At 35.4% G+C, this 18,769-nt stretch overlaps 1 protein-coding gene across 1 annotated transcript in view; it reads right to left on the bottom strand.

The window, feature by feature from the left end:
• The window catches only part of LOC585290 (myotubularin-related protein 8), a 37,239-nt gene extending 20,207 nt beyond the window's left edge, over positions 1–17,032 (bottom strand). The window contains exons 1-3 of the mRNA XM_030980963.1: positions 16,724–17,032; positions 6,843–6,959; positions 1,485–1,647 (exon numbers count right to left, since the gene is read on the bottom strand). Of these exons, the coding sequence (XP_030836823.1) occupies positions 1,485–1,647; positions 6,843–6,959; positions 16,724–16,783 (340 nt within the window). The 5' untranslated portion in view covers positions 16,784–17,032. The remainder of the gene's footprint in view (positions 1–1,484; positions 1,648–6,842; positions 6,960–16,723) is intronic.
• Between the last annotated feature and the right edge of the window lie 1,737 nt (positions 17,033–18,769).

The following is an 18,769-nucleotide window of genomic DNA, read 5'->3' as shown; positions in this document are numbered from 1 at the left end:
AGATGGATTTGCGTTGGGGTTGAAATCGAAATGGACCCATTGCAGTAAAAATACTATAATACATCAACTCACAGTTGCTGGAATACATGTACCAATGTTATCCACATTTTTTTCTCAGTATATTTCACTTTCATTTTTTTTCAAAGATGGATTTGCGTTGGGGTTGAAATCGAAATGGACCCATTGCAGTAAAAAATACTATAATACATCAACTCACAGTTGCTGGAATACATGTACCAATGTTATCCACATTTTTTTCTCAGTATATTTCACTTTCATTTTAGCAGCCAGAAACATAACACCTGTACACTTGTCTAAAATCTACATCAGCATCCTCTTGTTATCATACAGACATGTACATGTACATGTAAGTTTTAAATCCTTTCAATCGGATGCAACTATAATGTTCGCTATTTCTTGGCATTTAAAAAAAAATACTGGTATATTTTAATTGACTACTTTAAAATATCTCAACAAACCTGTATCCTTCTACAAATAAAAGTGATGTATGGTGCACGTGACCTATTGAAAGGTGCTTCATACAATGCTCATTCAATTATTATTTCTGGCAGAGTCCAAGCTCTTTTGTCCCGTGCATTGCCAACCACATATGAATGTACATACATGTACATGTTGTATATATCTGATGATTGTAATAGCCCTGTTCCAAATCGGATGAGGCCAAACATGAAACTTGTTATCAATAACAAGTTACAAAATACTGTTAAAAGCTAATGAAATTGTGGCATTTGATTGGCTAAGAGCAAATTTGTCATAGGAATATACATGTAGCATAAATTTGTTGTTGATAACAAATTTTATGAAACAGTGCCCTTGGCCACCCTTCTTATATAAAGAGTTGATATTAATCAGAACTTATTTGCGATTGATATCAATGGCAACTATGTTCATAATTATTAGAGATAGAGGACTGCAAACTTGCGATTGATTAGGCGATTGATTGGGATCAATCACAACTCTTTTAAGATAAGGCAGGGCTCTGATGTCAAGTCATGTTCATAACCCTACAATATTTCCTAACATATGGACACCACATGACAATTTTTTATTATTTTTATTTTAAATTAAAAAAAAAAAAAAATTCTATTGAACGTACTGTAATGATAAGAAGATCGACTGCTCTTATTATTTACAAGCTTAGCTTTTTACTAGATTCCCCCATATTTCACGTCAAACATATTTTGTCTAATTTCAGTTTAAATACCACGCAATTGTACTTACATTTATATCTCTGTATATTATTTAGACTATATTATTACTTTCATGGCTTGATATTATTGTACATGTATGTATTTTTACACTCATTTGAAAGAATCATTTTTGTTCATTCTTATTATCTATTGCTTAATGATTTATGAAATGAATGTGAAATATGAAATAAACTAAACTGCAACCCTTTGTATATTACGCCTGCCTTCTTTAAAATGTCCAATTTATTATTATTACTCTTTATTTATACACACCTGGATTTGAGAGCTTCTGCAGTGACTTGTACATCTCCTGACAATCTTTCTCTCTGGGTATGACAAAGGTCGCCGCCTGGAAGGTCTTGCATCGGATCTGGAGGGGGGCTCCCCCCGTTGTCAGGGGAAGCTTCTCCACGAAGCCAATGTGCATGTGAAGGATCTGTGTGTTTACAATAGCGGGGAGAGAACACAAAAGAAAGGGATGGAATTTAATTGAGATACGTACATGTACATGTACGTATCTCATGTAGGGAATATATTGTCAGTGACAAAAATAGAGACAAGCGACTGGCAATTTAGCGTTCGAAAGCTAGAAATGTTCATGCTTGATAATATTATTTTTGAATTATCAAGCTCATTCGTACAACAAAATTGTATTTTTGATCATATAATTTATTACCAAGATCATTCTTACAATGAAATTGTATTTTTTATCATATATTTTATAAATTATCAAGCTCATCTTTACAACAAATTTATTTTTTTGACGTTGAACCATCTGATGTCTCAACATAAACTAGGATTTTACCATCCATAGAGGGCAAAAAGGCTAAAAAAAAACTCTGGGAAAATATAAAATATATATGTACGGTATTATGAACATTAAATGGATGTGATAAAATCACTGCAATAAAATCCTGCTTGTACTTTTAAAAGCAAATCCATGATAACCTAATGTAAATTAAACTAAATTTTACACTTATTGTTGTGTAGCCAGTTGAAGAGAGTCAATGAATGGCAACAAGCCAGCTAAAAGACATACATTTTTAAAACATAATACATGTACATTTTTTTACCATTCTGTGACACCATCAACACTATACTTTACAGTCAATAAATTGTCCAAAGCATAACATCAGTAATCAATATTACACAGTTCAAAAAGTTTGACAAGAAATTGTATGCGCCCTTCTGCAAGGTAAAGTTTTTAATGTGCAACACCATTACTAAATGTGACAGGTTAGATTTGTACTCGCAAAAGTCCACATATTCCCAAGAAAACAGTATGCATACATTTTGTGTTATTATACGGTACAGAGAATATTCAAATATAATTTTAGCTTCACAGTCCCCAACAATCAACTGGAAAAATTTCCAATATTTAGCTTCATATAAATAGATAGAAATATACATGTACATGTATTGTAGATAGATCCATAGATAGATACTGTAGATAATGGATAGATATTTGCAGTTAAAGGTATTACAAAGTTTTGGTATGGGTTCATGAATTTGGTTCAAATTAACATATTGGAAGCATATACGTTCCTACAATATACATTGATCGTTGTCGCGGTTGAAATCGAGTCTAAAGTTATGAAATTATAAATAATAAACTCTTTATGTTGTATAGCTCCCTCTCAAGGTCAAGATATTAATTTAACTATGAAACAATGTTTCTTGACTAAAATCGACCGATTAGCTATTCCCGTTTGGAAATTATATATCCCAACTACATATTCTGAGATTTTCATGGTCGCAGCTACCATTGTACGGCCATAGGCGCTATTTGAAATTTATCAAAATTTACCGGGAGCACCGGTAAATTTTTATATTCAATTTTTCACGAAAACAGAAGTGTTTTAGGGGCTATTTTTTGTTAGTGCTTATAATACATCCACAGGGGCATCCAAATATATCAAAATTGTAAAGACTCACTATCCACCCAATTTTCAAAATCTCCCAAAACTTTGTATTACCTTTACACTACCATTAACAAAATAAAATAACGAGATTGTTGGCATTCTTCACCAAAACCCTCCCTTACCTAGGAAAGAAAATGTACATTTTAAATGTCATTCCTCTTTTTGTATTTATTTTTATATCCTCATTTGCACTTAAAATTGAAGTGGATTGGTGATTCCAAATATAACAGGTTTCAATAGTAGTGATGGTGATCTTGATACTCAGTAACTTTCACCGCTAGTGCAGCTAGTTTCAATGTGGCATTGTATACAAATTTGTGCTTTCTTGCTTATTGCCCATAACATGATTCAAGATTCTTGCTTATTGCCCATCGCTTGTCTCAATGCCTGAAACAATGAACCTCTAAAGGTAATAAAATGAAAGGAGCTCTTGGCAATAATAGATTGTATTTGGATATTGGAGCGACACTTTAACGACTATGTTCAGAAGGAAAGTCTTTCATACAAAATATAGCCTTTTTAACCAGACTCTTTTATAAAGTAATATGACAGTTGCTTTTTGTGGAAAGCAATTCTCATAAAAAACATTCAGTGTTGTGCTTTGTTGCATTCATTTCATGGCATACAACTCCTACTTTTTACTATCTTAATCCTATTATGTCAGGATTTGATTTCAATAAATTATTTGACTCTGTACTTTGAATCTGGCCTAATTATTAACTGCAAGTGAACGATACAAAATGAGCTATTAATAGAGAGGGGCGTATGGAGAGATATAGAAGGGGAAAGTATTTACATGTATGGTACATGTAACAGATAAACAGAGGAGAAAAAGAGAAGGATAAAAAAGGAGAGAGGAAAAAAAGGGAGAGAATAGGAGGGAGAATGAACAGGAAAAATGAAAAAATAGACGTGAATAAGCAGGCGCTGTGAAAGTGCGAATAACTGCAGAGGGGAGAGATGAGATATGAGGGAAAGAGAGAACGAGGCAATCTTTTGGAAATATACACATGTACATATCAGTGTACTGGGGTGAATCATTCACAGCTAGTGCTGCTGACTCTGATGTGGTCATTCTTTCCTATCCTCTGAGTCTGACTGCATCCCTGTGCAATCGATAAATGGTATCATCTTACATTACGGGCTTGGTCTTGCTTTGACAAACAAAATCAGCCGCACAGCTAGACGTCAACTCAATTTCAAGCTGAAGTACAATGTTCATCTTCTTCTACAATGTATTTTCACATCATAAAACATGTACAACATGTTATTGCTATACAGAGTGAAAATCATAATTATAACAACTACTACTAATACTAATAATAATCATCATAATAATAATGATAATCATATTTATATCAGTTATAAAACGTGTCTGGTGCTTAGTAAATGCATAAAACCAACACGGTCTCTATAAACACCACGGTAATATGTAGAACACTTGACATTTCTACAAGAGCATTCTTTATTCCGCTACCCCCCCCCCCCCTTCCTTATATGGTTTTCAAGATTTAAGACAGGCCAGTATTCTTCTCCAATATGTAGGCCAGAAGATCTCACATTTTATTTTAATACATGCACATATACACATACTGTACTGTATAAATGTTGTAAAGTATGTACATGTATACATGCAACGTATCATTGTTCAAATACATTACATGAAGGCCACAACTATAAATACAAAATCCCTGTTGACTGCTGATGTATGAACGTACAGTACATATACTACTGTAGGGCTACAGTATGTTTCTATTCCTGTTATCCTTCCCATTAATAATCAATGATGCACTACACATATTATCACACAGGAAACATGATACTTTGGTGGTTTTAAAGCCTGAATGCAAGTGACATGCCTCATGGTCGTTTTTAAGTTGTCCCGACTGTAGGATATATAAATGCATGCATTCACAGCTGATTGAAGGATGAATAAAGGAAGAAGTAGAATACAAATACAAACTGCATGATTCATACATGTCCATGTACGTTAAATAAATAAAATGAAGCATAATAAGAATTCTATTTAATAATACGAAGTGCAAGCCGAAGAGGTTAGCAACTTAGGTGTGCAGGCAGAGGAATCGCACAAGGAATTTCAAAGTAATTTCAAATTCAAATGAGATACACAGTCCTCATAAAAGGTCGGTGTCTCCATGGTATTCATCTTTCAAAGTGAAAATGTGATGAAGGAAGGATATTTTGCAGGAAAAACACCATTTTACTCCAAATGTGGCAGTTTCCTAAAACAGAGGTTAGCCTCTTCAAAGCAGCCAATCACAGAAGATGACACGTTTCAAAAGATGGAAAATGTGTTTATCTCATTTATTTTAGGATTTTAAGATTATCATTATTATCATTATTATTATTTTCATCATCATAATCATCTTCTTTGTTGTCATCATCATCATCATCATCATCATAATCTTTGTTATTCTTGTTGTTATTAATATAAATATTATTAAGATTATATTTAGAACTTCCATCCATAAAATGTCCTTGTGTTGTAAATTGCCAGATTGTTTTTCAATGCACAGTACATATTAGGCACAATGTAGGCTCTTTCCTACATACTGTACATGCAGGGGGATACAATACTTTAATAACTAATGAATGCAAAGCTCTATCAATATATTGCAGGATACTGTCAATCAATTCTCTTACTTCTCTACCCCACACTAGCCACGTCTGCTAATCATCGTTTCCAAGAGCATTGAGCTAAAAATATAACCACAAGCAGAACTTCTCCCCAGTAATTGTCTGAAATTTGATTACAATGTTAATTGTGTGCCATTTTACGGTTACTGCTCGCTGCAAGTCTACTTCACACTCCTTCACATTTCAGGTATACCTTTAGTGGGGGGGGGGGGGGGGTGGGGTGTACATGTACTTGAGTTGAGAAGAAATCAATCATGGCCTTAGCATGACTGTACATATACATTGTATGTTGACTTGAAGTATACTCTCCAAGTGCTTTTAGACTACTAACTCAAGCCAACACAGAAGACTTGTTGTTTCATCTTTATTTGCTATTCTTTCTTTCTTTCTTTTATTAATTATCAATATTATTACGGTGTTTTTATTTCTAGGGGGGGGGGGGTACCAATTGGTTTTTATATATTTGAGCTCTACATTGGGTGCATCCACTTTCAATGTGGGTGTATGAAAGAAAAAACACATAAATGGTACCCTTGCTTTTATAAAGCAACGTTCTGTTATGTAATTTTCATAATAATATCTATCATGTTCTCTCGGTAGCTGTGTTAACTTAATATTACGGGCGTTCCCAACTCAAGCTATGCTTTCCAGGTTTTCGCCTCCTTCCGTATCAGAATTATTTACTGTATACTCTATGTTGAAAGTTGAAACCATGTTACATATTTATATACATATGTATATACATTGTGTTTCATATTGTACTGTTGAGAAGGAAATAAATGTTAATATATACAACAACAAAAAGCCTGGGTAATAATCAGGGGCACCCAGGGAGTGTCAAGTCTGACAGACATGAGTGCTATACAAGAACCAACTATTATTAATATTATAAATTAAGGAAATGTCATGTAAAAAAGAAAGATTAAAAATCTGCTCAAAGACAGCTGCAAAGGTGAAAGATTTAACACAATGAATCCTTCTCCGGCCGGCTCCACACAGGGGCAAAAAAAAAAATGATCCAACCTGCCTTGTCCGTCCTGTGTAAACTTACCCATGTTTCCTTCTTGCCGGCAGGATCCACAAATATCAGATGGGTAGCAGTCAGATAGAGCGTGCCCGAGGACGGCTTGCGGGAGTTGAAACGATCCAACAGGCGAACGTTCTCAATCTGAGATGAAAAAACGGAGAGGAAAATTGGTGATAAATAAGTCAAGTGCAAGGAGTTGTTGACTATCTTCTTTACAGGTTGGAGACTTGGAGCTCAAGGCGAAAATTAAAATTTCATCTCCAAAGGCTACTTACGGAACTATTAAAGGTAAAGACCAGTATTGGAAACGCCCCAATTTCAAAAAATGAAATGGAAGCTCTATATTACCAATCATGTGAAAGAATATGTTTTGACTAATACATGATGATACAAATTTTGCCGGGAAACCGCCTACTAATTGATATTTTTTGGTAAATTAGTTTATCTATTGGACTGTGAGAGATAAACGCATGTGTGCCTAGTCCCATATACATCTTTCTGTGTACAGTGCTTGTAACTTTACGAAGATTGGGCCAAATTTCTTATCATTTTGATGATTCCAGAACCTTGCAGTACACACCAATACTTATATGCTAGATGATCAAACCTTTTCTGATCGATTCCACAACGTTTCCTTCACAATGCAATCGCATGACCATAACTGGTCTTTATCTTTAACAAATTTTCTTTTGAGGCTTACACATGTATTACAAACATGTAACCCTTGAAATAAACGGTTAAATCCCCATGAACCAGGGGCAATTTTTGAAAATGAATTGTCCCTGGTTCCTGGCCGCATATTTCAAGGGTGGCAAACATACATGTAAGTGATACAATGTAAGTAATTTTCTCTCTGAATACATCCCATTGATAGAATTCTTTATTCATTGGAGGCCCCTTTTTTCACTCAAGATGTTTTTTAAAGACTTGAGAGGCAAATCATCTTAACCCCCATCATATTTGTTCATAGCTTCAGGCATGCAGCAGAGCGGCCCATTACAGAAACATGGCTAATAATAGACATTTATAAATGTACAGGTTCATGTACCTGCATTCAGTGTGCACATTCTGTTATCTCCTGGCAAGAGCTTGATCATGACTGAAAGTACCGGTATACAATTTCCTAAACCTGGTATAATCTTTCAAGGATATGCTAACTTATGCTTGTTTTAATTGTCAAATATATTTAAATGTTGAAAAAGTCGAGAGTAAATCAAGACATTATACTGCATACCGATATACATGTACATGTACTTTGTTCAGGTATTTTGAGCATTTTGTGGAGCTCCATGTACAGTGTAAAGTTAACAACTAAATTCATACCCCTTGTAAATTTGATGTTTTTTGTGTTTTTCGTGACTCAAGATGAGAGTCAAAAATGAAAGGTGGACTGGTTTATGTACTGTACATGTAGGGCCTTTGTTGAATACTTGAACATTAAAGCTTTGGTACATGTATGTCACATTTTTAAGATACATAAATCGGGACAAATCAATTTTTCACATACCGGTATTAGAGTATGAATAATATAGTTGTAAACTGTAATTCTGTTTATCGTCAGGATTGTTATTGATAATGATTTCCACTCAGTACTTTTTTATACAAAGTCATACTGTACATGCACATGTGGGATACTCATGCAATCTCTGCCATCTGCTTTCTACATAGTGAGTACAGTAGACTCATTAGTTATACAATGTAGTGTTCGGTGTATTAAAGGCACATACCGGGTAGTATGAAACGAAAACTAATTAATAATTGGCATTGAATTTATGAGAAGGATTTAAGCAATCTGCTTTAGAGACTTCATGTTGTATACACAGGTACATGAAATACACATTTGACTACCGGTATTTAAACATGAAAAATAACATGTTTCACAATATATGCCTTCAATAACATAAATCTAGAAAAATCAGTCCAATTAAAGACTTTGGATTATACACTTTCATTACAAAATTTAATTTTTGTTATAATTTAGTCATGTAATGGTATGCTTACTATACACATTTGTAATGTAATAATCACATTTTCTGCTAATTTTGATCCCATAATTGTTTACCAGCAAAATCAAAGAATGAAAATTCACGCAAATCCCTAATACGGGGCTCTGACATCTGCTTCTGCTTCTGCTTCCGCTCTGGGCTCATTTTATCAAAAGAATAATGTTAGGGTTAGGGTTGCCCGAGGATTAGGTTAAGTTTGAGGTTATGTTTAGTGTTGGGTCCAGGTTTCAAGTTCGGAATTTGATTTAATAGTGTCAGGAAATTATCACAGAGCAACTGTTGAAGGAGCAAGTATCGTACAACCCCTGAAATAAACCTTGTTGAAGACAAAGATCACTCTGAGGTGAATGTAACACAACATATGCACATTATGTTCTGTCTGGATTTTCATGCTCCTACAAATGTATACAGTATACTTTTGAGATGCAGTAAAATAGGAAAAAAATAAATTCTGGAGTTTGCCACCTGAAAGTGAATTTCAATGAGGCAATCATTTTCTCAATTTGAGACAGACCTTTCAAAACCATAGTACATGATCTGAAAAAAGGAAGTGCAAGAGGAAAGATAATATTAAGAGAGCGAAACGGTTTTAAATAGAAGAAAATCATATCAAAACCAAGTACTAAAGAACAATGGATTTTATTACATGAAACTAGAGTTGTTAGTCAAATACATGTACTTGAAAGATCTGTTTTTTCTTCTTCTTCTTCTATTTTTCTGTCATGCTTGGAGAAACTTCTGTACATTCATGTGTACATGTACGGGTGTACATGAACAACTGGAAACCACACACAAAAAATATTTAATAATGATGCAAGATGAAAGATATTATAAAGATCTAATGAAACCGTTTTGAATAGAAGAAAATTGTATCAAAACCAAATACTACAGGACAAGGGATATTATTAAATGCATCTAGAGTTGTTTATAGTTGAATTTTGTTTTTCTTCTTCTTTTTTGTTATTGTTATTGTCATGTTTGGAGGAACTTCTGTATGTACAGTATGTACATGAAAAACTGGAAACCAAATTTTTAAAATGTTTCAAATAATAACAACAATTGTCTAATAACAATAATAATTGCGAGAGAAAAGATATAAAGAATGGGAAACTGTTTGGATATTTCCAAATGAAAATGAAATTGGGGTATTTATGTATATTATTACGTCACATTTTTGAATACATGTTCATCAAATGAATATTATTTTCAAGTGTAGTTTCACTATACTGGGCAGGATGCGGCGTGTGTACAGTGTACATTGTATTGTACACAGACTGCAATGTAATAGCCCCCCCCCCCCCCCCAAAAAAAAAGTATTACATGTGTAGGCCCTACACTTTTGCAGAGTCAATGCTCTTTTGGCTCTAAACAGACTACCGGTACATTTATTGTAAATCCAATAATTAGGCACTGAAATACATGTAGTAAAAATGCACGAAAGAATTAATAATATTTCAACTCCCTTCCCCCCCCCCCCCCCCCAAGTAATTGTACATAAAATCTCACAAACAGCTTAATGTATCAATTCATTACGTATTGACTATTGGTGCACTTTTTGTTTAATAAAGATAACAAACTGGACAATTAGGCACTCATTTTCAACTATTTATCAAGCTCGATCAACTAAAAAACATGCAACATTTACAAGTATGTACATGTACCGTATGTTACTTGAAGATTGTGTGAAGGTGAAAGTCATAACAACATTTTATGCGTAAAAATGCTTTTTCTCTCTTTCTCTCACAATAAAGTCCATAAATAGCTTCTTTAAAAATAGCTCTGGATCTTGTCATTTTATATTTTCTGGAGGATATCCAAAAATACCCTGAAAATATTATGAATTCATAGCCATACTCTGAAAAACATGAACACTCCAATACACTGTGTAAAGGCCTCTATGTGCCAATTTTCCAATATTTTCTGATCGAAAGCTGAATCATGAACATTTACCGACCCATTTTATCTCAAAAGCACTCTAGTGTTCAACTGTACATTTCAAACAGCTACAAATGTGCCCATTAGCAGTACGTTAGCAGCATATCACTCATACAGCCTCTCTTCTTTAGCTCTCTCTCATTGTCACACTGTTTTACCCCATGACACAAAAACAAATTAGCCTGGGTGCATGCGGCTAGTGAGTCATCGCATGGGAGACTCAGCATCATGAACAGGCTGGTCTGCAGACAAAATATACACACAATACAGTAATCACATTGAATGAACTGTACACTACATTTGGGGTATTCTTATGTGCAAACTGTATCTCGTCATACATTTTCTAAAAGCTCCCATTAATAATAGCTCCCACCCCCCCCCCCCCCTCCCAGAATAAACCAGTTTACCAGTAAGCCAACCCATTTTATGTTGAATACATTTGCTGAATGTATTTTTGAAAGAATCCATTATACTACCCTAAGAATTAATGATCCAATAAGCCTACAGCAGTACATATTTAATGTTGAATAAATTGGTTTCTGATGCAGAATACTGGTACTTTGTTTGAAGTTCACTTTGTGGCCAGTAAAAGGGAAGTCCACCCTAATGTAACATGTAAAAAGTTGGTTTTGATAGGAGCAGTAATTGAGAAAAACAGGTCAGTGAAAGTTTGAGCAAAAAAATACAATCAAATATAGGAAAGTTATGAATATTTAGAGGTGTTCAATTTATTAATATCATCATTTCGCAGCCTCGGCTGAATTGCATGATAATTTATTATTAAAAACATATCATATTTCTTTCACAATTGTTTTCATATAATACAATTTAAATACACCATAATTAACGAAGACAAATTTCATAAACTTTCCTTTTTCTTTGTTATTGATGATGGGATAGATTTTTCCATACAGGGATTGTATAGAAACATACAATAATTATTGTTAGGTGCATGTATGATTGAGGGAAAATCCCCCCCCCCCCCAATTTTTTTTTCTACAAAGCATACATGAACAGTATGTGAGGTGAGCTTGACAGACATATCACAGAGTTGCCAATTTGTGTTAGACTGATCATATCTTTAAAAAATTCATAACTTTCTTATTTTCAATCGATTTTTGATCAAACTTTCACTGAACTGTTCCTCACATTTTTCTGCTTAGAACTATTAAAACCAAGATAACATCAGGTGGACTTCCTGTTTTAATATTACTGCCTAGCCTGATGTTTTGTATCATAATGTACATCATGTACAAGTAGGCTTACGCTCCTGAGTATCTTCCTTCATCTGATCAATGTATGTACATGGCCAGAGAGAAACATGGCCTGTTTAGTTGCATTTTGTGTGCAATCATGTGACTGTTACATCTGATCTACAGACCAATCATATATGTAAATCTGCATTGTACTTGTTCAATCTATAGATCAAGCTTCAATCAAATACAAACATCCTTCACAAAACGAAAGCAAAATATTGGCTGTGCACAGTTAATAGTTATACATGTACCATAGGAGGAAAGGAGGTTTATCAGAAGTTTTTGTGGGGAAGATTTGAATAGCTTATACAGGGTAAAGTTGTGCACTCTTTCCAAAAGTATCAGTCTCTATACTCATGCTGTTTGGGTCACTTTTTTGCTAAAAATTACTATAATGGTCACTTTTGGCCATGGGTGATTTTTTTCAATTGATATTATCAGGAAAGGAGATTTGATGGGCTTAGTCTACGCAAAACTGTGCCCTGATGCTACATGAAAAAGAAATGGTCAAATTACCCCCTACATGTATCAACATCAATATGGTAATTTCTGTCACTTTTCGGCAAACAGGATTATCATTTATATTTATTTTTTACCAAAATCAAGCTAAATTTTCATTTTTCAGTCAGAATCAATTGATAAGCGGCTTTTCAAAAGAATATCAGTATAATTAGAAGTTACATTTTACCAGGCTGAGAATACAACATCTGGTACAAAAACTTTCTCCCTGTTTTTCTTTATTTACACACTGTATATCTAATTGTCTGATTAATAAATCAGACATACCGGAACTGTAAGAACTGTCTTACAAATGTATATGAAGTTCATAAAATTTTGTTTACATAATTCCAATGGCGAAATTTACGGGCTTACTTATCTCAGAACCAATGATTCATGTATTTGAACTGTAATCTATGACATAACCGGGTCGATATATTTCCGGGTCAACTCACCAAAACAAAGCCAATGGCCAATCAGATCATTCGTTTGATATCGGGTTTATGAATATTCAAATATCACTGGGTCAGCCAGACCGAATTGTACGTACATGTAGCTATTGGACGTTTGAAGAAAAAAAATGAATATTCATTAACTCAAATCAAGATGACCGACAAGAGTTACTCGATTAAACCGAGCCATTCCTTCCACACACTACCCCATACAACGTACTTCAGGCTATGTATAGAGGCGGTCAGAGGAGCCAGATGTAATCTCAGACTCAGCGGAACAACCGTCGATGTCAGAGACTGAAGCTTTTGGTCTAGTTCTTGACCTACTTCAAACTTTAAAGTGCTTTGTATGAGTAGAAAGATGAGGCCACTAGCAAACTCTGAGGTAAATTGTAATCCAATGGGTGATTAGGAATGCATTTTGGGATATGTTACATCACTCTTCACACAAGGGTACGAGTACCAATAAAGTCTTGGTAATATTAATATCAATATCGAATTTCATATTTTCCCCTAGACCAAAAGCTTCAGTCTCTGATATCGACGTTTGTTCCTCGACTCTTGAGTCTGGCTCCACTGACCGCCTCTATACAGTCTTACATTTAATACAGAGACTTAAGAATCCTAGACAACCCGACCCTCGACAACCCAACCCAATACCCTGGACAACTCGACCAGGTCGAGTTGTCCAGGGTGGGGTGCTTCGGCGGACAGCTCGACCCATGTTTGAAAAGACTTCCTTTTGCAACAGCAGCCTGAACCTAACCCAGTAACCCTACCCCTAACCCTATTTTATTTTGTTTTAACATTATTAGATCATTGTAAGCTGTACCCATATTCTTTTTTAAGGGAAAAAAGTGGGATGAGCTGTCGGCCGAAGCACCCCACCGGTCCGGTTGTCCAGGGTCAGGCTGTCTGGGCCCCAGGCTGAAGTAGAGGCTAGTGAAGGGAGGTTACTGTTAAGGTTCGCAAAATGCGAAAAATTGAACAGCGTCAATTTTTTTTTTCCCTCCTTTTTGTTTTGCTTCCATTTAAAATTATTCAAAATTATTAAAAAACTTGAATTCGGCGTAAATATTCATAATTGAATGACACACGCCCTTAAAACTAAAACAACAACAACAACAACAACAACTGTACGCAATTATGTTTTCTCAATGTTCAATGTTAACATTCAGCCAAAAGATGATGACAATTAAAGACTTATTCGTAAAGTTCTGTGAAACTACATGATCGTAGTGTGCCTTTATTTGTTCATGGCATCAATGGAAACTGTGCACGGTACATTGGGCAATGCGTATACCGGTACATACAATATCATGTCTCAAGACATGCATACCGGTAGTCTTAATTTCAGACTTCATACATAACATATGCAATTGCAAAGTGCAAAGCAGTTTGTATGTGATTGCCGATCTCATCACACACAATAGCCAAACTCAGGCAAGACTCATTTAGCCATAGAGTCCTCAACGCCTGGAACTCCCTCCCTGAGTCTGTAGTATCTGCAACCTTGATTTAACAGCTTTAAAGCCAGACTTGACAAACACTGGAAGAGAAGCAATATAATTCACCCTTCTCCCAGTAGACACTTCAAATATTGACAATCCTGATATGACCCAGCAAGGGCACAATTTTCAGCAAAAATCAGGTAGTTAATTACCGGTAGGCTAGTTTTAAACTAAATAGTAAAGTATAAACTCTAAAGAATGTGTCTTTCTCTCTACTCTAGTATAGCTTCGTGTTAGTCGACTTTGTCTTTGACAACACTCATCATCATCATCATCATCATCATCATGATACGAGGAGAGGTACATCCTGTAATCCTCGGTCACTTCTTCAGGGTTGGTTACGTTCTAGAGTTAACTTATTGCACATGCGCAGATTTGGGACTAGTGCTGTAACATCACGGATATCTCCAATTCCGTTTAACCGCCAGTCAAAACCGGACGGTTTTCGGTTAAACGATTTATATAAATTTTTGAAATTTTTTTTTTAAAAACTTTTTTTTTAAAATAATAAAAAAAAACTTTTTTTTTTTTTTTTTTGGGGGGGGGGGGGCCGTGTGAAAAAGCGGGAAGGACTGCAAGGTAATTTAACTGAAGGCGCCGATTTGTGCTTGTGAACTAGTCACAAATAGTAGTAACAATGTCGTTTTAGAATAATGTGTAAGATCATTAATGTAAATTAAAAACAGTAGAGGACCTAGGATAGAACCTTGTGGTACACCATGTGTTAAACTTGGATGAATATATATTGAGAATCTATTACAAAGATTACTTTCAAACCAAGATGACAGACAAATTGGAGTGTTGTTCTAGTTTCCAAGTGGTAAGTCATCACACCGATTACTAAGCTGGGAGACATTGCCAGGCATAGTGCCAGGTGGAGGGGCATAATCGAAACTTTAAAAAAAAAAAAATTTTAAAAAAACAGGAAAAACAAAACCGAAAACGGAATCCGCCATGGGCGGTCGGATACCGGACGGTTAAACGTTTGACTACAGCACTATTTGGGACGGTTTTGATCATATCAAATTAACTTAATTTGAATCGCTCAGACCACCAGTGCTTATCCAGTCTCATCTTGAAGATATCGATGGAGTTCGAGTCAATTATTTCTTGAGGGAGACTATTCCAGTCGGACACCACTCTGTTGCTGAAAAGCATTTCCATAATATGTTTAGACGAGACCTTTCCTTGAAAATCTTTGTCCTCGGGTTTGAGTATTGAGAGATAAGGTGAAGAAGTGACTTGGGTCCAGCCTTACTATTACTAAGCCCTTTAGTATTTTGAAGACTGTAATGGTATCAAGCATCAGTCTTCAGACTCAGCCAGAGTCAGACATAGTCAGACATATCATCACATTAATGTTATCAATTATCAGTCATCACTAGACTAATAATAAAACACAAGGAGCGTGCACATCTCAACATCCGCAAGTATACAAACTACCGATGTCAGCAGTGAATGCACCAACCATAAACAGATTTAAATCAGAGGTGGATGCCCATCTTTTAACACAGCTCGACAAGTTTAGTTATAGGCCCAGCAGGTGATAATCCTGGTGAGTCTTCCCACAGATCCAGCAATGGATCTATTGGGAACGAACTCTTTGCAGTGGTGTACTGATGAACTATGGGAGGGCATTACAAGACATTGTCTTCCTAAGGAGCCCGAAAAGACAGGTAGAAAAGGTAGAATAAAATAGGCCTAGTAAAAACTGTGCTTGTAAAGCGCTTAATTACCACCAAAGTCTCTAACTGACTCTACTCTAGTGACTAGTCTCTAGTCTAAGCGCTAGTTAGTACTACTACTATTAATAAAATTATAACAAACAAAATACAATGATAAACAATTACATAATAAACACAACAAAAACAAATGCAAATAAACCTACAAAAAAGTACAAATTACAGTCAATACATAAGAAATATAGTGAACAGAGTCAGTTAATTATCATAACATTATATTAGACCCCTAAAGCAATTTTGAATAGGCAAGTGTTGAATTGGTTAACAGTCTAACAGTTTTTGACATGAACATGAAGAATAAAATTAAAGGTGGTAATTACAGTGCATTAATCTTCCATTTCATAGAGCCTGCACTTTCTTCTTCTTCTTCTTCCAGTGCAAGTACAGTCCTCTGGGTAGATCTAGAGTATTTTCGGGAAGAAGAAGAAGAAGTTTCAACATCAAGTTTGTTCCAAAAAAAATAGAACTTGAAGTTATTGATATCATTTAGCGAATTGATAGTTACCTTTGGCGTTGTTATATATTCCATAACGGAACTACTTCGGCTGGTCCTCCTCTTCGGCATTACATGAGAAATTTACGTCTATAATCTAAGTGCTGGTCAGATAAGACAGCTTCACACAATCCGCAAAGCAGCTGTGCATGCATTCATACATACACAAGGTAGCTGGCTGTCGTCGACGCGAAGAGGTTCGGCGTGAAGGCCTATCCGGTTCCCGTAAGGATTTCCACGTATGCTAATGTCATTGAAAAACCGCATAGAGTCACTTCACAGCAGCTCTTTTCTGATAACTCCTGCTGGCGCTATGGCTTTAACCAAAATGACTGTTATTCTTTTAAACACAGAAAAATAAATACATATCTGATGTTTATTCAAAAAATTTCATTGAATATTTTTAAAATTCCGAAAATATATTTTTTAATTGCATCAATTCAACATTGTATTTTTATCAAGATTAGATACATTTCCCTAACTTCCATCCCAGATAAGATCGCTAGATTGGCACTACCGGAACAAACCCAGATCGAGCAGTGCATAACATATTGCGATGAAGGGGGCGTGATCACAGAAATTACGAGGATCATCAAAACTTCAAAAACATTGGTACATTCAGAACCCCTTTTATTTTGATACGTACCCCTTTTCCTTTGACAAGTTCCCATTTTCCTTTGCAATAAGTGTACTCTCATAAGTGTCTTTTTTAATCTCAGGACGTTCCCCTTTTCAGGTAGGCCTATATGAGAATCGCCCCTTTTCACTTATGGTAAGCGCCCCTTCACCTCTGATAATTGCCCTATTCAAATCTGAGAGGTTCTCCTTATATTTCACATGGCCCCCTTTCCTTTTTAAAAAGTGCCCCTTTTCCTTATGATAAGTGCCCTCCTCCCATATAAAAAGAGCCCCTTTCCCTTGTCATAAATACCCCATTTCATCTATGAAAATAGTTCCTTTTCATTCTCATAAGTGCCCCTTTTCATATCTATAGATGACCCTATTCAATTCTGAGAGATATTCGTTTTACTTTGACAAGTGTCCCTTCCCCTCCTGATAAGTGCTCTTTTCATCTCTTATAAATGCCCCTTTTATTTTGACGCGTCCCCCTTTTCTTTCCTAATAAATGCTCTTTTTCCTTCTCACTAAGTGCCCCTTCCCCTTCTTATAATTACCCCATTTCATCTTTGATGAGTGCCCCGTTTGTTTTAACATGTGCCTCTTTTTCTTTTTAATAAGAGCCACTTCCCCCTTCTCATAAAAGCCCCCTTTCACCTCTGATAATTACCCTTTTAACAATGATATGTGCACTTTTTCCCTTCTGATGAGGAACCTATCCCTTTTTCATAAATGCCCCTATAAAAATCTGATGGGTGCCTCTTTTCCGTCGAAAACTGCCCATTTCCCATTCTCATAAAATCCCTTTTCATCCCTGGTGCGTGCCTATTTTTTAAGGTGTAAGAAGTGCCCCATTTTCACCTCTGATAATTAGCCTTGGTACTTTGACACGTACTCTTTTTTCATTTCTAATTAGTGTCTTAACCCTTTCGATAAGTGTCCCCTTTTCCTGTCATCATTAATTGTGTCCCTAATTTTAAGCGACTGAAAGTAATTTCACCCAAAGCTCGCTCGCTACGCTCGCTCGTAGTTATAGATGTTATAATTATGTAATTTATCAAAGGTCTTTTCAGTCTTCCGTTATGAGAATGTGCTTATAACCCCATCAGAATTGGGTTTTTACTCTTTATAAGATGTAATTTTTCGCACTGCGACCTCACAAATCTTAAAAATTGTCCTCGCTCGCAAATGAATTTGATGACCATCACATCCAACTGCAAAGTATAACGCTTGAAGAATATCTTGTATGATGTATAACGAGAAACAGATATTTAAATCATCCCTGATAATGTAATCACAATATAGGGTATATAACATTGTCTAAAATAATTGTATATTTTAGCTTTGAGATTTCCCTTTGAAGGAGCCCCTTTTTTTCCAGAGAATGTCCCTTTTTTGTCCGTGCCCCCCCCCCCCCCCCCGCTTTGGAAGTCGCTCCGC

The sequence above is a fragment of the Strongylocentrotus purpuratus genome, unplaced genomic scaffold (assembly GCF_000002235.5).
Source record: "Strongylocentrotus purpuratus isolate Spur 01 unplaced genomic scaffold, Spur_5.0 spur5_scaffold_11, whole genome shotgun sequence".
In the NCBI taxonomy this organism is placed as follows: domain Eukaryota; kingdom Metazoa; phylum Echinodermata; class Echinoidea; order Camarodonta; family Strongylocentrotidae; genus Strongylocentrotus; species Strongylocentrotus purpuratus.
Note: the sequence above shows the minus strand (reverse complement) of the source record. Positions and strands in the feature narration are given on the sequence as shown.